Source organism: Benincasa hispida, chromosome 11 (assembly GCF_009727055.1).
Source record: "Benincasa hispida cultivar B227 chromosome 11, ASM972705v1, whole genome shotgun sequence".
NCBI lineage: Eukaryota > Viridiplantae > Streptophyta > Magnoliopsida > Cucurbitales > Cucurbitaceae > Benincasa > Benincasa hispida.
In genome coordinates this window covers 39,870,218-39,888,470 of record NC_052359.1, presented here as the reverse complement: position 1 = coordinate 39,888,470, position 18,253 = coordinate 39,870,218, and the positions used below count along the sequence as shown (strand labels likewise).

At 36.2% G+C, this 18,253-nt stretch overlaps 2 protein-coding genes across 9 annotated transcripts; one reads left to right on the top strand and one right to left on the bottom strand.

Moving 5' to 3' along the window:
- The first annotated feature begins 12,276 nt into the window (after positions 1-12,276).
- Positions 12,277-14,833, top strand: LOC120091232. Of its 5 annotated transcripts, XM_039049167.1 has the most exons (4): positions 12,277-13,511; positions 13,960-14,399; positions 14,498-14,624; positions 14,710-14,833. In XM_039049167.1, exon 1 carries the CDS (start codon positions 12,574-12,576, stop codon positions 13,504-13,506), a length of 933 nt encoding a protein of 310 aa, XP_038905095.1. In that variant the 5' UTR covers positions 12,277-12,573; the 3' UTR covers positions 13,507-13,511; positions 13,960-14,399; positions 14,498-14,624; positions 14,710-14,833. The 5 variants fall into 5 exon arrangements, with proteins under 5 accessions (XP_038905095.1, XP_038905094.1, XP_038905092.1 ...); XM_039049166.1 differs by having other exon boundaries at positions 12,278-14,326; positions 14,400-14,619; positions 14,710-14,822; XM_039049164.1 differs by having other exon boundaries at positions 12,278-14,326; positions 14,400-14,624; positions 14,710-14,822.
- LOC120091233 (agamous-like MADS-box protein AGL15) lies at positions 13,447-17,984 on the bottom strand. Of its 4 annotated transcripts, none has more exons than XM_039049170.1 (8): positions 17,549-17,984; positions 16,227-16,302; positions 15,593-15,657; positions 15,413-15,512; positions 15,259-15,294; positions 14,698-14,739; positions 14,447-14,607; positions 13,447-14,168 (listed from the first exon to the last, which is right to left on the bottom strand). In XM_039049170.1, exons 1-8 carry the CDS (start codon positions 17,728-17,730, stop codon positions 14,081-14,083), a joined length of 750 nt encoding a protein of 249 aa, XP_038905098.1. In that variant the 5' UTR covers positions 17,731-17,984; the 3' UTR covers positions 13,447-14,080. The 4 variants fall into 4 exon arrangements, with proteins under 4 accessions (XP_038905098.1, XP_038905099.1, XP_038905097.1 ...); XM_039049171.1 differs by having other exon boundaries at positions 15,259-15,288; XM_039049169.1 differs by having other exon boundaries at positions 15,253-15,288; positions 17,549-17,983.
- Between the last annotated feature and the right edge of the window lie 269 nt (positions 17,985-18,253).

Sequence of the window (18,253 nt, the reverse complement as noted above, 5' to 3'; positions counted from 1 at the left end):
CATTTTTTTTTTTTTTTTTTTTTTTTTTTTTTTTTTTTAAATATAAACTGGACTAAACTTGAAGTTTCTTTCAAGTTGCCTACATACCCTTCTTAGGATAGGGTTCAAGTCATAATGTAAGTTCATTACAAAGGTTTTAACTTTTTCCTTTTTTTTCCCTTTTTTTTTTTTTTTTTTTTTTTTTTTTTTTTTTTTTTTTATTATATACATTTTGCGTAAATTCTGAGAAACTTGCCGTTGTATGGGCCAAAATCTTAGCCCATCTTGTCAACATATCTTGTACCTCCATTTGTGTAGACTTCTTTGACACGTAGGACCCATCCCATTTAGGTGTAAACTTATCTCCCCGTATGTCTTGTCGTGATAATTTGGTCTCCTTACGGCGTGCACTAGAATCACGCGAGCTTTGAAAGGACCGAAGGCTTTAACATTTTTATTTAGAAGCTTTAGACATTGTCGCGCCTGGTAACCATTCCAATGCTTGTTAGAGCTTTACTAATCATTTCATCCATGATGCTTCCAACTCTTGGAGTCGTAGTTTGGTATATGTCTCTCATAGTGAGCCCTTCTTGCACCGCCAATTCTTTATGCGATGGAATTTCTCTTTCCAAAGGAAGGAAAACTTCTACCCTATAAACAGATAGAGTACGGTGTGACTATACATTGTAGGGGTATCGTTAAGAGGTGGTGCCGATATCTATTCCTCACAAACAATTCACCATTCTCATAACTTCATACGTGCCAATTTTTTCTCTACGATCTTGGAAACAATTATTTACCTTCAGTAGTTGGAGAATAGGTTCCTATGTTAAATGCCTTTCAGCTACAAACTATTGCATGTACAGATTTGTGTTTAGATTGCGAAGTTTTTATACTATGAGTAATCCGAAAATGTATCTTGTCATCCGAGACTTTGATAATTTTAGAGATTTTATCTACATAACACTTGTCTAATCAATATATGGGCGAGAGAGATTTGTTCTTTGCCGATTAATTTAGCCTTCATCAATTTTTGAATAGGGAATTTTACCAAAGAAACCAGTATCATATGAAAGCGTGACGACTGAGTTGTGGTAAAATTCCACTACAACCGTTTTCTTCTTTAGCTTCCTTTAGCGCGGACAGCCTCAGCCCATATTAAAGCAAAGCTCATTTCAGTCGGCTGCGAGGATTAGGGTGACCCTAAACTGAACAGACTGTAGCAGTGTTATTACTCGGTGTCCAACCAAGAATCAATACCACCATATTGCTTAGTACGCGAATTAAGCCATGAGGCCTATGGTCGGAGTGTAGAGACGCTCGGGCGGGTTGATGAATGAAATTATCGATAGTCGTTGATAGTTGATAGCGCTTTCAACATTTTATTGCATAATCTATATGAGTCATGGATCATATCCCTCGGCCATATTAGACACCCATTCTTTTCAGCTAAGAATTGTACTTGCTAGCTGATGCGCGCCCAACATATTGCCTGAGTGTGCTTTCATCCAAACCTTCGCCTAACTCTTCTTACTGAGGCCAATCGAAGGGAAATTCCTTCAAAGGATCAAGCAGTTACAGTATAGAACAGATCCTTTTTGAGTAAATGAAAGTGCGGCGCTCCAAGCGAACCTCGGATGTTTATACCGAATGGGTTGACATAGACCAGGTGAGCCTATTCATTGCTCAAAATGGAGTATTTATGATAATTTTGGGTTGCCGCCTAGTCTTACTTTGTATCAGCCGTTAGGTAGAATCTGATTTATCGCAATACACAATTACCCTATTATTTAGTTTAGTAATAACGGGACGGCATACAACCCATCTCTACCAAAGCGATATATTAAGGGGCACATTATCCAAGTCCGTTAAGGCAGTGGCTAGGTTTGCCAAGGCATCCACTTTCTTGTTCTCTGTCCTCGGGACATGTTCTAATGCCACACTTTCGAACTTCTCCATCAACTGGCGAGCGTAAGTGAAGTAAGGTTTCAAGTCGTCATGTTTCACCTCGTACTGGCATAAGAGTTGATTGATTATCAACTTTGAGTCACCGAAGATTTCTATACAAGCTATTCCAATCTCTAAGGCCATTTGGAGACCAATTATCAAGGCTTGGTATTCAGCGACGTTGTTTGAGCATAACTCGGAAAGTGCGAAGCTATAAGGCAGCATGTGCTTTTCTGGCGAAATGAGGACGATACGTGCCCTCGTACCACTTTTTCGTGCCGCACCATTAAAGAACATAACCCACAGCCCTGAGGTTTCTGTGAAGAGAACTTCTTCATTGGGCAAGTCTTCACTTAACTCCCAATCCAATTGAACTGGGTGATCTGCCAGGAAGTCAGCCAATGTCTACCCTTTAACTGCCCTTTGTGGTACATAAACAATGTCCTACTATTGAAGCATGATTGCCCACTTGGCTAAACGTCTCAAGATTATCGGCCTGGATAAGATGTACTTGATGGGATCGACTTTCGCAATTAAGTGGACTGTGAAGGCCTATATGTAGTGCCTCAACTTATCTATGGCGAAGAAGAGCGCAAGACACGTCTTCTCTAGGGGAATAATTGCTCTCGGCTCCATTCAGGGTCCTACTTAAGTAATAGAGAGTGTTCTTTTCCCTTTTATCTTTCTTGTGTCAATAGTGCCCCTAGTGATCTTTCTTGCGCTGCAATGTACAGTATCAACGGCTTGCCCGCTACTGGGGCTTCTAAGACAGGAGGGCTAATCAGGTACCTCTTTATGCTATCGAAAGCATTCTGGCAGGCCTTATCCCATTCGAATTTCTCTCCCTTTCTCATCAGTATTTGAAAGGGTTGACACCACCCTGCCAGGTTAGAAATAAACCTTCGGATGTAGGCCAGACGTCCCTGCAAACTTCTCAACTCATGTAGATTCCTTGGCCTTGGCATCTTCTGGATGGCATCGATCTTGGATTGGTCTATCTCTATCCCTTGATGTCTCACAACGAAGCTCAGAAACTTTCCTGTAGTTACGCCGAACGCGCATTTGAGGGGGTTCATCTTCGTGGGTATAGCAGTGATATGATTACTATTGGCCACTTTCCCCTTTACCTTTCTAATTATGCGGACTGGCTCTGACGGCTCATATTTGAGTCCCGCCCTCGACGTGGGGATAGCGTGTCCTTCTTGCAAAAGCTTCTTTTGGGTTGGCGAGAGTCGGGGTTGCTCATAAATCTTCAAATTCTTGAACTCAGTGTGAGTTGTGAAGTTGTAGGCCGCCTTCGCCAATAGCTTGTAAGTCTTGAGATCGAACCCGTCTTTAGTTTGCCTCTCGGGCAGCTTTAACCCTATCACTTCAGCCTCCGACTTATTGACTTCTTGCTTCATTATCGACGTGAGGGGTGTGACGAAACTCTCCTTTAGAATTTCTATGTCTCTGACCTGCAAACCTTTTGAGCATTCCATAAAAGGTGACTCACCTTTTTTCGTCTCGACAAAGGGACATAGCGCAGAATCGAAGGTTTTGAGGCTTTTTCACCCCTCACCACGAGTGTTTCTCCAACGTTGAGGGATATTCTACTCTCTTTAGGGTTGGAGGCTTGTATCTTGCTACCCACCATTTTCTCTGTGTCTATTAGCGACCTCGATCGGGATCCACTTACTTTCTTTGCCAGCAAGTTCTCTATCGGCATAGTCTCACCGGAATTCTCACTCTTGAGGTAAAACTTTGCATCTGCTAAGTGAGACTCGGCCTCGGAAAATGAATTAGAATCTGCTTCAACCTTCTTAATCCTGTCTTAGTAAAACTTGAAACACTGATGTAGTATCGATGTAATCACACCATTCTTATGAATCCAAGGATGTCCCAATAGCAACTTGTAGGTGGTCTTTGAGTCTATCACATGAAACAACGAGTCGGCCTTCAGATCGCCAATGAGGAGCTCCAAACGTATTGTGTCTATCGCCCTTTGGCTGCTTTGATTGAAACTCTGAATTACTAATTTGTTGTTTGATAGCTCTTCCATGAGTATGCCCAACTGTTTCATAGTCGTCTTAGGCATTATATTGACGGTGGATCCATTGTCGATGAGGATTCGACCCACTCTCTATTCTCGAATGTATCCAGAGACGTACAAAGACCTATTATGCAATTTGGATCCCAATAGCAGATCTTCGTCTGAGAAGCCTATGGATGTGCAACATGAGGCATAAGCACGTGCTGCGGAGGTCGATGCACCAGAGGTGTTAGATTCTAACAGTGCCTCAATGAGGGTCGTCTTAGATTTTCGCGGGAGTGAAAGTAGGTCATCTATGTTAAATGGTGATGAACCCTTTGGTTCTCCTGTTGACTTTAATGGGCCTGGAACGGTATCTTCGTCCTCCCTGATACTGACAGCATGACATGCAGCAACCTCTGGTGTCTCCTCTAAATCCCAATTGCAGAAGTTCTTTGGGAGGAAATCTACTAACGTCATCCGTCGTCTGGGATGAGGAACATCCCCATCTCTCTCGTCAACAGCTTTGGGCCTCCAAGCCTTCTTTCTACCTTTTCTTTTTTGTGTCTTGATCCCTCTCTTGTAGCTTCTATGAGAGCGTAGCTCTTTTTCGGTAGAGTTCAGTCTTTTCTTTTTACGGCGCGCCACAAGAATCCAGCTTTCGTTATGGTCATCGTCAGCGCGCTCTCCTCCGTTTTGAGGATCTGTAGCTTGGATCTTCTGCTAAAACCGCACTACCATAGATTCGAAGGTCCCAAACTGGACCGAGCTCTCACTTTCTTCATAATATATGATTGGTGTCGCCACGCTTGAAGCTACCGTCACTGCAACATGATTCGTTTTGGACCACTTCGTCTAGATCCAACTTTATTTTCCTCTCACGGGCCAATTTGAGGATAAATTCCTTCAGTACAAAACATTTTTCAACTGGGTGGCTAACAACCCTATGATACTTGCAGTAGTTGGGATTATCCACTTTGCCGCCCTGTTCCGATTGTTTACATTCTAGTAGCTGGATAAGATGGTTCTCTAGTAGTTGCTCAAGCATATCCGCAACATCAGAGTCGGGGAACGGTAGACTTTTTCCTATCGTTCCTTCAGGGTTAGGCGATGTCTTTCTTTTCTATCTTCTTCTCTTTCCCTTTCGAGGAGAACTTCAACGACCATTGATTCCTTTGTGGCACCTTTCACAATTTTCTCGATGCCCTTCACCTCCATCTTGTCTTTCTTCGATTCATAGCTCAGGAAGTCCCTCGTTCCTCTGTTGGCGTATACTAGCTCCATATCGTAGGCACGGGTCGCCAATTCTTCAAAGGTACGGGGCTTTATTCCCTACAGGATATAGAGGAGTTCCCAGTGCATACCCTATGTGCACATTTCTACAGCAGATAATTCAGTGAGTCGATCTTTGCAATCCAGACTCAAAGCTCTCCATTGGTTTGATATTAGTTGACGACCGACTCTCCTTTCCGTTGTTTGGCGTTTTGTCAACTCCATTATGCTGACGGTGCGCCTAGTGTTGTAGAAGCGATTCAAGAATTCTCTTTCAAGTTGCTCCCAGCTGTCAATCGCCTCAGGCTCTAAGTCTGTGTACCAGTCAAAAGCATTTCCTTTGAGGGTTCTAATGAACTGTTTGACTAGTAGATCTCCCCTTATTCCCGCATTCTCGCATGTTTCTACGAATGGGCGATATGTTGCTTTGGGTTGCCCTTTCTGTCGAATTGTTGGAACTTTGAGGGTTGGTACCTTGCAGGCATTCTCAGATTATCGATCCTTTAGGTGTATGGCTTGGAATACATGAAGGAATTTTGAGCCGACCCTCCATATTGAGCTCTTATGGAGATCATGATCATGTCTTGCAGTTGTTGGACCGACAGAGAGGCCACCGAGTCTGACTGTCGCCCTTGGTTTTCTTGCAGTACGGTCTTCCCCTTGTCAGTTTCTTTGACCGTTGGTGCTTGGTTGGATTCAGCAGCCTCTCGAGACTGCATTTGTTCTCTCAGAGTAGCGATCTCATGGTCTCGCTCCTTAACGGCTTTCATCAGAAAGCTAATCTTCCTTTTCATTGCTGCCATGGCCGCTTCTACCGTCACATCTGCCATCATGACAGAGATCACATCTGGCGGTGAATCTCTTTTTGGCTTGCTGGAGGCAGAAATAGAGTTGTCAAACAGGGGGTTTCCTTGATGACAACCCTGCCTTATGAGGATTCTATCATTTGCCTCAAGATGTTGTGGGTAATGAGGGAGCTCTGTTCTTGCTTCTGCATGACTTCTCTTGAGGGTTGCGAGTGACAGGTCTCATGTATGAGCCGTTTGTGGAGGAAGCCTTGGATGCCATCTTCTTAGGTGCCATTTGCCTTGTTTGGATGCTGAGAGAGATGAAAGGTAGAGATGTCCCACTGGGCATGCCAATTTGTTCACACAAGGCTTCCGGAGAAACTTGTTTCGTGGAGTTGAACTTGAGTTGGTGTTGATATTGAAGTTGATTTGATGCGATGTGGTTCGATCTCTAATACTTGATCCTCTGATTCTCTCAGTTGGGTGAATGTGCTTGACTTAAAAAAGAAAAGCATCAAACGTTCTTGAAGTAGAAGTCTTGGAAGAGTCTTCATGTCTTCAAGGGTCTTCTGTTTTCTAGAAGTGCAGCTTCAGGAGTCTTGGGAGTCTTCTGCTTGTTGATGAATTCTCTGGGCTCTCTGAATGTAGAAAAAAATCCTCATATCTTCAAAGGACTTCAGTCTTCAGGTGTGGTCAGCTTCAGGAGTCAAGGGAGTTTTCTGATTGTAGAGAATTCTCTCTAAGCTCTGGAATGAAGAATTGTTGACCCCTCCAAATGAGGAGAGGTTCTCTATTTATAGAGTTCACAGGTGGGATTGGGCTTAGTTGATCCATGGGCCTGGCTTTTGGGCCCAATTAGTTAGACTTGGGCTTGGTTGGTCTATGGTTTTGGCCTTTGGGCCCAATTAATCGGATTTAGGTCTGATTTGACATTTGGGTCAAATTCAACCTATTTTTGTGCTTAGTTGGACTTTGACCTAAATAATAATATCAAATTGGTTCAAATTAATCTTATGTGATTCAACAGTCATGATAAAATCACGTGGCGTCATCAAAATTTATCTTCAACTTCAATTCAGGACATATGTCAACTCCTAATTGAGCCCAAATTAATGATTTGGAATTTCATCATTGATATAGTAAATGACGTGGCAACTTGTGATTGGTCTAAAATTTCTCATTCAACAGTGACATTTTACTATATTTAAAAATATTTTCAACCGTTTAATATTTAAAATCGCTAGAAAATCCACCTTTTCGGATTTATTTTATTTTTATTATTTTATTTATGTTGAGTTGGGATTGGATTTGCATTCGGGTTCAAACACGTTGAGGAGGCTGAGAACTTTAGTAAACCGAATATATTTATTTATTTATTCCCAACTACACCGTATTTAAGTAGGCAAATCATAACATGTTCTTCTTCATATTGTATTTTATTTTGAATACGGATTTTTCTTTTTATTTTCTTTTTCATTTTTATTTGCATTTGCTATTATGCAATTTAAAATTATTTGGTAAGTTATTCTGATTTTGAATAATTAGATAATGTCAATCGCACAAGGTTTTTAGAAAAACATGTTCCGTGATGATGATTTTGTGTTATTTTGATTTATTCGGATGTGATTCAATTTCTCATATTTGATCCTACTCTCTATTGAATTCATACGCTTAGTTTGACAAAGTGGAGTGCGTGAATTGAAGCAAGTTCGAGTCTTACAATTGGGAGAATTCTCTCTTACTTCTTTGTCTCTAAAAAGTTTTTAACACCTCAAATAGAGAAGAATTTCTCTATTTATAGAGTTTTCATGGGTATGTGGGTCTGGTATAGTTTGTTTATGGACTTGGTTCTTGGGCCCAATTAATTAGATTTTAGACTTAGTTGGCAAATTAAGCTAATTTTTTTTTTATCTTAATTGAATAGAAGTCCAAACATTAATATCAAATTAGATCCAATTAACTTATTCAATCTATTGATTGTGACAAAAACATACGACATCATTGCAATCTATCAATTTTTTGCCTTCCATTTAATTTGGGATACATAGTTTTTAATTAATTCCAAATTAACTTTAACATTTTGTAATTTTGTTATTGAAAAATGACGCGACGAGTGTGATTGATCCAAAATTTTTCATTACCCATTATCTTCTAATAATCTAAGTTTTAGAATTTAGATAGCTTTTATCATATATTCTTTCGATTTGATTTAAGATTTTTTAGAGAAGTGTGTTGATATTGGATGTGGGATAATTTAGTATACTAATTATTTACCTATTCTATGTAAAATAGAATTTAGCTATATTAAAAAGAAAAACAAGTTTAGCCTTTTTATAAAAAACGGTCATTTGACTTAGTTTTTTTTCATTTTTTTTATTATAAGTGTTCCATTAAAATAAAACGAAAAGAATCTCACAGCTCGAGGTCAAAACACAGTCAAAACACAGATAAGATCAAAGAAATTAAGAAAAATAAGACAAAAAAAAAACATATACAACTAAAAAAAAGGTCCCAATGAGGCAAGAAGGAAAATTTACTAAATCCTTCCCATAGAAGTCCCAAGTCACTACAAATAACAAAGAAAAACTTCAAACCGTACAACCTTATTAACTAACTAAGGATGCAAGATAGCTCCATAGACATGAAGATTATGTTCACGCCAAATATGATATATAACAGTACACCAAATGACTTTACAGACCTTAATTAATTATATGTACTAAAGTGACAACCTCAATAAATTTTGTATCCCAATTAGTAACCTTCTAGGAGCACGCGCTCCACAAGAGCGTATCTCCATAAAATTTGAGTAAAAGGGAAATAAAAAGATAAATAAAAATAGTATCTAATCTTTTAACTCCAACCTTGTATAAAACACATACACTAGGAACACACCACCCGACTAAAAGGGCAATCACTCGTTTGTAACCGATTCCAATAAGCAAGCCAAGGAATGATACTAAGAAAAAAAACAAAAGAAAGTAGAAGCTTTAGTTGTCTAGTTGTCCATATCTTTATGGAAGGAGCTTTAATTGATCCTAAAAAAGTAGAAGCAATTAGGTTGGACCTATCACCTAATGTCGTTAAAGTTTGCTTTTCTTGATTAGCCTTTATTTTATATATACACACACATACATACGAGGACTTTAGTGAAGATAAACTATATGCTTGAGAAAAAGATTTCAAGTTTATTTAGTCCCTGAATTTTTTTTGTCCTTAATTTTTTCCATTTTACTCTATTTTGGTCTATGAATTTTAAAAATATCTACTTAATCCCTAAACTCAAAAAGAAAAAAAAAACAATTATTTTGATCTATACTATGTTACTTTTCTTGTTATAATCGTTTTCGTTCAATGTTTGTCTCTAAATTATTGGTTGTTCATATTAAAATGGTAGTTACACACATACTCAAAACTAAGTGATGTGAATTCAACCATTGAACCATTGCATGTACCTAAAGGACCAATTACAAGAAGCAAGGCAAAGAAGAATCAAGAGGCATTCACACTATATCTTCAAAAAATAGCAAATTCACAAGAACCAACAAATGATTTTGAGACCAAAGTTTTATATAATGTTAGTTTAACGAGTCAATAAGAGAATGACATGAAGATGACACAGGAAAAGTCCTATAGTTTAAAAAAGTGTGCATATTTTGTGAAGAAAATGTTGTGAAGTGTGCACTGCCTGAGGAAATGTGATGTCAAACATTGTCAAACGTGCATATCTACTTTACCGCCTTCTGAAGGAGATATTTAAGACAATTTGAAAACTTTCTAAATTCCTAGTTTTGCATTTTGACTTATAATTTAGTATGCAATTAACTTTAAAGTTTCTAGGTGTTATTTTCTACAATTTGCAATTAATTGTATTTGAATGACTTTTGAGTTTCTTGGTCTATCCACGATCATTTGGCCTATAAAATGGCTTGTAATGTTCTTCAAAACTCAGATTATCCATAGTAAAAAGCTTGTGCTTATTCAACCCTTTGGTGTTGTCTTTTTCTTTCAAATCTTGCTTTAGATTTGATATTTAGATCACTTCATTGGATTAGTCTTGATCAAGCTAATTTTGGAGTGAGTTGTCTTAGGATCTAAGAGTGACCATCATAGATTCTAAATTTGATTTAAGTTAGCTTTCTTTGTGAGTGTTTGCAAGGATCCTAGAAGGACCTCTAACTTTGCATCCAACAAGCATCGCGGGCGCTTATTACTAAGTAATTAATTTGTTAAAAATAAAAATAAAGAGATTACTTAAATAATTATTCTTTGAAAGTTTAAAGACTAAAATAGATCTTTAAAAGTTTAGATAAAAAAAACAAACTTTAGATTTTAAGGATTAAAATGGATATTTAAAACTTAAAAGTTTAAAAACTAGAATTGAATAAACTTAAAAAGTTAGAGACGAAAATATAAGTATTTTTTTTTAATTTATTAAAAATATTGAGAAATAGAAAAATCTAAAAAATATTTAGTAAAAAGTTATAATTGTATTCATTATCTTCGAATAGACTGGATACAACTTTTCACTCATTATAGTCCGTTAAAAAAAACAGAAATATAATGGCTAACAAATTTCTTTAAGAAATATATAGTGGCATGAGTCCGAGCCCCCAAACATGTATCCTTTTTTTTTCTTTTCTTTTTTTTTTTCTATTTTGTCTTTTGTTTTTCTTTTATTTCTTGTTATATTTTCTTTATGTTTTCTATTCTTTTTTAAATTGTGATATAACATTTTTATAAAGAATTAAAATATTAAAATATTCAAAGTAAAGTTATATTCTCTGAAAATGTAAAAAGTAAATATACAAGATTACAAGCTTTGTCCGTTTATTTCATCTTTGTATATTTAAGAGACGAAAATACTCCAACTTTTATTTTTTAAAATATAAATTCGAGTCAAAATGTAGACAAAAATAATAAAATTACATTATTTTTTCAAAAGAACCATATATTTCTAATTAAATTTTTAAAACGATGTTAATAATAATAATAAAAAAAGTCCCCAAAATATAACTTATGTTTAAAAAAAAACTAGGGAACGGATCAAATTTGATGAGCTGTTCATTTTGAATTTGAATCCAATCTTTTTATTATTATTATTTTCAATATTTTACTTTCTTTGAACCGATATTTCCGTTTAACATCAATTTGTCTTTATATATAATCCTGTAATCAAATTGTACCAAGTCAACTTCTATGTCCTGTAATATCAACTCTATTATTTATTTTTCCTTTTTAAATTATAAATTTAGTCTTCGAATTTTGAAACGTAGAATGATGTCTATTTGATTCTTAAATTTGTTTAATATGTCAAATATAACTCTACACTTTCTATTTTGTGTGAAATAGGAATCTAAAAATATTAAAATTTAAAAAAATTAATTGACCAGTTAAATATAAACTTGATTTTTTAGTCTCAAGGAACCCTACGAGTCTATTTGGTAGGTAATAGGAAAATAAAATTTGAAAATAAGGAATTCGATGAAAATGTAGTTATATGTGTTTCAAAGTAGATTTAAACATTAAATTATAATTTAAATAATTATTCAAAATATGGGTAATATATTTATAAATCATAAACCTAATTATAATTATTCACTAAATATTAGATAAAATATAAACTATTATTAATTAATGTATGAATCTGACTTATGTTAAAAAAAATTGCACTATTATTATTTTTATAATAGAATTATTTTCAAATATAGAAAAATGAACCAAAATATTTACAAGCAATAACAAAATATCAGTCTATCTACGATATACCGCGATAGACTATTATTTGTGTTGTAGATAGATTGTGCTATTTTGCTATATTTATAAATACTTTCAACAATTTTATCAGTTAAAATAATTTTCTTTTATAATGTTATATAATACATATTTTAATTTAACAAAAGAAATTGATTTAATAAATAAATACTATATTTGGTAATGTTTTAATCTTTTTTTTTTAATATAATTTTAAATTTTCAAATTTTCAAATTCAAAATTTAAAGATACTCAAAACATTTTTTTAAAAAAATTGTTTCCAAAATTTACACGGTTAAAATCTAGAGAAAAAAATTCAAAAACAAAATCCAGATTACCTAGAAATGCATATTCCTTCCTAAACTTTCAATTTGGGATTGAGTGATTGAATACTCAAAAGTGTTATAATTTGACTATTTTTTTTATTCTCTCTAATCTCTAATACCCAACAACTCTTTGAAAGAAAAAGAGAAATAAAATAACTGAAGTTTCACATCTTCAACTGTTTTCTTCTTTAAATCAACATTATCGAAATGAACACGTTACTTGATCTTACACTGAAAGCTTTCGGTAGCATAGAAAAAAAGCTCTCTGTTCATCTTCATTGATGCTTTCCTCCTCGTGACTGCTTTAAAATCTCACGCAAAGTTCCCACTTGGGCTGGCCCAGTTCGCCAAAAATCCGTAGAATTCATCTATTAGATAACCCCAATTGACCGTTGATTCGATTCAACAAATCCCCCAAAATTGATCCAAAAACTTCTTCTTCTTTATCTCTAGACATCGTTCAATTCAATCGCAAGCTTCTGTTCTTGCTCTGTCCATGGTCATTTCGTTACACCCAATTGACAATTTGTTCTCCAAACTGGAAGATCATCGCCATCATCATGACTCGGAAGCGTGTTCGGCTGCGATTCAGAGATTTCTCTCACAAATCTCGATTCGTTTGAACGATGTGGGGTTTGATTTTAATAAACCCACATCGGAAATCCTCTCGTTTTCGTTGATCAAGCAGTGTTTCGAATTGCTTCGTATTCAACACAGGGCGTTTGCGAAGTTGCTCATGGAAATTGATTACCCAGTTCGGAAACATGAGGGTTCATCAGGGGATGAGTTTCTTAAATACACATTGAAATTGCTTGATCTTTTGAATTTGATTAGTTCGTGTATTGCTCATCTGGGTCAAGCTCGGTTGGAGCTTTCTCATGCTTTGAGCTTGGTGGAGGCTTCTCCTTCCTCTGCTATTGATCGATTAAAGCCTATAGGAACAAGCAGTTTCAACAAGGAGCCAATCAAGGAAGGTGAAAATGGAGAGATTTGTGTGGAACTTGAGAAATCTGAGAAAGAATTGGTGGTTTGTCGTGCTTTGATGATTATGAAGCAGATTGGTTTGTGGGTTTGTGGGATTGTGATTTCTGGATTGAGTGGAGATGCTGAGGCATTCATGGAGATGAGGAAATCATCTGGGGAATTAGGGGTTTCTGGTTTGGATAGATTGGATTTTACTGTTCACAAAGCAATTTGTGAATCTGGGGTGAGGTTGAAGGAAATTAAAGAGGTGAATGATGGAGTTGAGCTTCTTGTTGCTTCCATGGCGGCTGGGAAAAGAAGTGATGCAGCTGAGAATTTGCAGAAAAGATTAGAGGCTCTTGAGAAGGAGATAGATGATTTGAGGAAGGAAGTTGATTCTCTCTTCTCTGACGTTTTGGAAGAGAGAAGCAAACTGCTTGATTGCCTAAGACAGAGAAATCAATAGCCATGGTTGGATTGTTTCTACTTTTTTTATATATTGAATTGTGATTGTGAGTTATAATGTATAAACTTTACTGTTGAACTGCAATATAAATAATACAAGTTTACAATTGATCACTTTTTTTCTGGAAACTGGAAAAAGAAAATAGAGATGATAGCAAGAGAGAGAGAGCACCTTAGAATTCAATACACATTGAAACCTTAGCTTGGCATTCCAAATTTGATCCAGCCACAGAAGAAGTGAGGCAGGAAAAATTACAGATCAGCTAACAAATAAGCCAGAAAGAATAGCTAATATTCCTTCTTTAGGCAGCTACAAGTGAAGGGCTAGAGTTTGCAAACTTCTTAACAAATGACTCCAAAATCTAATAAAACTAACTGCAACAATGTCATTTTCATGACTGATCTCCTTCTCCTACACGAGGATTTCTAACTCTCTCTGTTTCAATGGTTTCAGAGTCACCTAATGAATATTTGCAGTTTCTGAAGGTGGAGATGAAACTGATTATCCCGGTTTGTCTCGTCAGTGTCTGTGCCGCCATTCTAATTAATCAGAATGAATGAGAGAGAGAGAGACATCATAGTAGGCCCATTTGGCTCCCTGAATCATTTGAATGAGTATCTCTCTCACCCTCCTTTCTCTTGCAATAAACATGAGATGGCAGCCTGGGCAACAGGGAGGATCAATTTAAAAACATAACCAATAGCCAATAGTACAATGGAAGGAAGAGTCCAAAAGCAGAGTTGGGGCAATTTTCATGTTATCTTTTCACTAGCAGAGAAAACAGAGGGAATTGTTGAAAGAACAGAGCACACAGATAACGGTGAGATTCAACCGATGCTACACCATGTTCTCAATATGTCATAATATTGAACTAGAGAAGAATTTAAATGCAGGTACGACTAAAACAATTTCATAGCTCAGTTAAAAAGCAAGCCATTACCCCAAGTGCAAGGTGGTGTCTGAATCTCCTCTTTCAATTTCGGAGTTGCAGGCTATATCAGGGCTTCTAATGCCAATATTCTTCTGTTCAAGAGAGCAGTATTCAAGATAAGCAGGAAGCTGACAATCAACCGGCGGAAACAGACACCGAAGCTCATTGACCTACAATGCATGGTGAGGTAAAATCATAAAAACTCATGCCTTAGTAAATAAATAATGATTCTTAAGTTAGTATCGATGACATCTCCTTGCCTGTCTCCGCAGAGTTTCGTTCTCAAGCATTGCTCGTTGTTCCTGAAACAAAAATGTAAACATATTCCATGAGATTTCTCGCTACTAGATGTATTTTGGTGAAAATGAAGTTTCCATTGATGAAATAGCCTGACCATGCCATTACTTTTGCATAATCTACAATTTTCTTCTCATAACTACTGCTCCAAATGCAGTTCTCACCATGCTAATATCATCGTCATTAGGTTTCAATCATATTTTAGGCCCTAAACTTTTGTACTCCATATTGCATAGTGGAGGCAGGGGGAGGATGTGTCATTGTCATCGAAAGCATTGATAACCACGAGTCATTTGCCCATCAAAACTTGAATTATCGTGTACTAAGCTTATATTATCATGGATCAAAACAACAAACTAATACGAAAACGTTAGTTACCACTATGGTTTAGCATGTTATTCATCAAAGTTCTCTTTCTGAGGTTCCAATTTTCAAGGATTAACCTAATTCTAACTCACTCAAGTATCAAAATTTGAATGTGTACTTATGTAGTAAAGGCACAAAATATATTGAGTCACCTGTACCCTTGATTGCTCTAGTTGCTCCATCAGTAACTGTTCCTAAAGAAATAGAAGGTTCATCAAAGGTTGAAAGTACAATGTTCCATGTTACAGAAAATCACTAATCTAAATATTTTTGCTCAAGGGAGATGAGAAAAAGGGGAAGTCAAACCCGAACCTTCTTCTCTTTCACCAGTAATAGCCCTTCATTTAGTTGTTGCTCCAGGTTCTGCAACTCTTTGAAGCCTAAACCGGTGAGATCCTTTCCCAATAGCTGTCTGCACAGCAAAAAATGATAAAATACATATAAAAGATGCAACTTCACTTTAAAGATCACGTGTCAAGCAGAATGACGTACAATTGTTTCATTTGAAGAGTTGTTATTTCGTCTCTTAGAATGTCTACCTCCTCATGCTCTTGCTTCTGGGGAGGAAGATAATGTTAGAAGAATGATGCAATTCGTCCAAGAACACCCGAATAAAACAAACAACCAAGAAGTGATAACCCAAAACAATAACAATTAATACATTGCAAAATATCGAAATATTGCGCAAATACTCCTTTATTTCTAGAATGTGATGAAAAATATAATATTCTCGAGGCATCGACCTAATCTAAACAACGTTAATGTTAAGTTACAAGTTTAGTTTCAAACTTCTAAAATTGTGCTAAATAGGTCCCTCAACTTTAAAAAGTGTCTAATAAGTCTACAAATTTTATGCCTCTTAGATACAAAATTAAAAGTTCACGTCGAATTAGATTTAACATTTAATTTTATGTCTAATAGATCCATTAATTTTGAAAAAGGTTAAAAACGCTAGTGACCTATTAGACACAAAATTAAAAGTTCAAGGACCTAAAGTTTAAAACCTATTCAATACAAAATTGAAAGTTTAATGACCTATTAGACACTTTTTAAATGTTTAGAGGCCTTTTAGATACATGCATGAAAATTCATCTGTAATTTTAACCTAATATGGAACAGTCAGTACCTCGACCTTGTGCACGTCTACTGTAGTCTCTGAAGATTCTACACATTTGTTGTATCTTGCAAGAGTATGCTTCATGCTGCCCAAAGAAGGATAAAATAGATTGGGTTAGGCTTCATTTGTAATAACGAGAGAGCAAATGATGATGTACATTCAGCACTTAATTACAAGTTTAAGTCTATCTCCCAAAAAAGGAAAAAAACATCTCGATTAGATTTAGGTACGTCTAAAAGTAACAAATTAGCTTTTGATTACAACGATGGAAGAATCCAAGTAGACATTTTTGAAGAAGAAATTCGACCTTGGTTGTGTATTTCTTTTTGAATGCCCATACATATTTGCAGATGTAACAGTGCCAAGAGGATGGACGATGGCAAAGACAGATATTTTGATACACTATACATGTTGATAAATGTGTTGCATAATATTCTCTGTTTGAGTCATGATTCATGTAGTGTTGAAAACAACGTCAGAAACAAAACCAACTTCAAACCACATAAAAGTAGATTACATTCATAATTTTCCTCTCCCATTGCTAAAGGCAGATCCAAATTATATGGCCAAACCTTAAATCTCCATACAAAGCAATGGCAGTGATGGAAGAATGAATGAAACAGAGTCGAGCACCAAAAAGAACATGAAAGAATTCAAAAAGAAAAAATTGAGCAAGGATGAAGAACGAGAAGCCAATTCAATTTTTTTAAAAAAAAAAATTGCAGTGAGTCACCACATTCAGTCTAAGTCGATTCAGAGTAGACCAGGGAAAACCAAATTTTGGTCTTGCCTCAAAAAGACATGTCCAACAATCATAAGATCCTTCAAACAAGCCTTCCAAGTTCACAAAAGGTGGCTATAGCATTCTTCAGTAATTAGAAAGCTTTCAGACCATATACTGTAAAATTAATGAAAATGTTTCACCAACACCAAACTTAAACTTACTATATGAAACTTGGAGTAATGATTCAAAACAGTATTGTGTTCACACATGGAGAAGAAAGTATAGAATGAAGAAGTTAAATACAGTCTAAGTACAGAGACACCCAAAAAAGGTCCTTCTTAAGACCATAAACTATTAAGAAGTGTAAGAATAAAGCATTTTATTCAGCAAACACAATGACATCCTCAAAGCAGGAAAAAGGAAACATGCAATGTGCAAACAGAAATACCAAAACCTCCACAAGATTCAGCTCAATTTCTCCAATATCTGATGAAAATCCAACACTAATCTCTAGAAAAATAGAGTACCTAAAACTAACATGCAAAAGAGGGGGGGGAGTGGAAACAAGAAGAAGAAAGAATCAAGAGTGTGTAGAAAAAACACAAACCCAGAACTAGAAAACTCGAAAAGCTTGCCAGTATTAGAGAAGATAATAACAGCAACTTCAGCATCACAAAGAATAGCAAGCTCTTGAGCCTTCTTAAGCAACCCAGCTCGTCTCTTCGAGAATGTAACTTGCCTGCTATTAGCATTCTCAATCCTTTTGATTTCAATCTTCCCTCGACCCATTTGAAAATATCCCAAATCACAAACACCCAGTTGATAAAAACCCTCAAAAATTACGGGTTTCAATCGAAATCCTCAAAAAAACCCCAAATAAACGAAAAACCCCTCTTCGTATTCCCCTTGTTTTTGTAGCCCTCAACCTTTTTTTCCCTCACCCCTTTTTCCAGGTTCAATATTTGCCCATTTTGGGGCCTGTGATAAACTTGGAAAGAGGGTAAAAGATTACCAAATTTAGAGAAGAGAAGATAAAGGAGGGAGAGAGAGCGTTTTACCCCAAATGGCAGAAGGGGCTGGAAACGGCAACCTTGCATGGCTCTGTATACTATATAGAGTTATGCATGACTCCTTTTGCCACATTTAGAGTGTTTTCGGTGTTTATAGGTCTCTTTTGAAGGGACCCACTTCCTTCTCTTTCTCTCTCATTTTGCTTCTTTTTTCTTTTTCTTAATTTTCTCCATTGTTTGTTTCAAATGCAATCTTCCCATTCTCTGTTTTTCCTTTTTCTTTTCTTGTTCTTCATCATCAT

What these genes read in the sequence shown, in the direction of transcription:
- LOC120091232 (XM_039049167.1), top strand. Translation starts at nt 12,574, where the DNA reads ATGGTCATTTCGTTACACCCAATTGACAATTTGTTCTCCAAACTGGAA.
- LOC120091233 (XM_039049168.1), bottom strand. Translation starts at nt 17,730, where the DNA reads ATGGGTCGAGGGAAGATTGAAATCAAAAGGATTGAGAATGCTAATAGC. An exon ending in TAGAGCAATCAAGGGTACAG is followed by an intron (nt 14,740 to 15,252) that starts GTGACTCAATAT and finishes TTTTTGTTTCAG; the next exon opens with GAACAACGAGCAATGCTTGA. An exon ending in ACGAAACTCTGCGGAGACAG is followed by an intron (nt 14,608 to 14,697) that starts GCAAGGAGATGT and finishes CATGCATTGTAG; the next exon opens with GTCAATGAGCTTCGGTGTCT.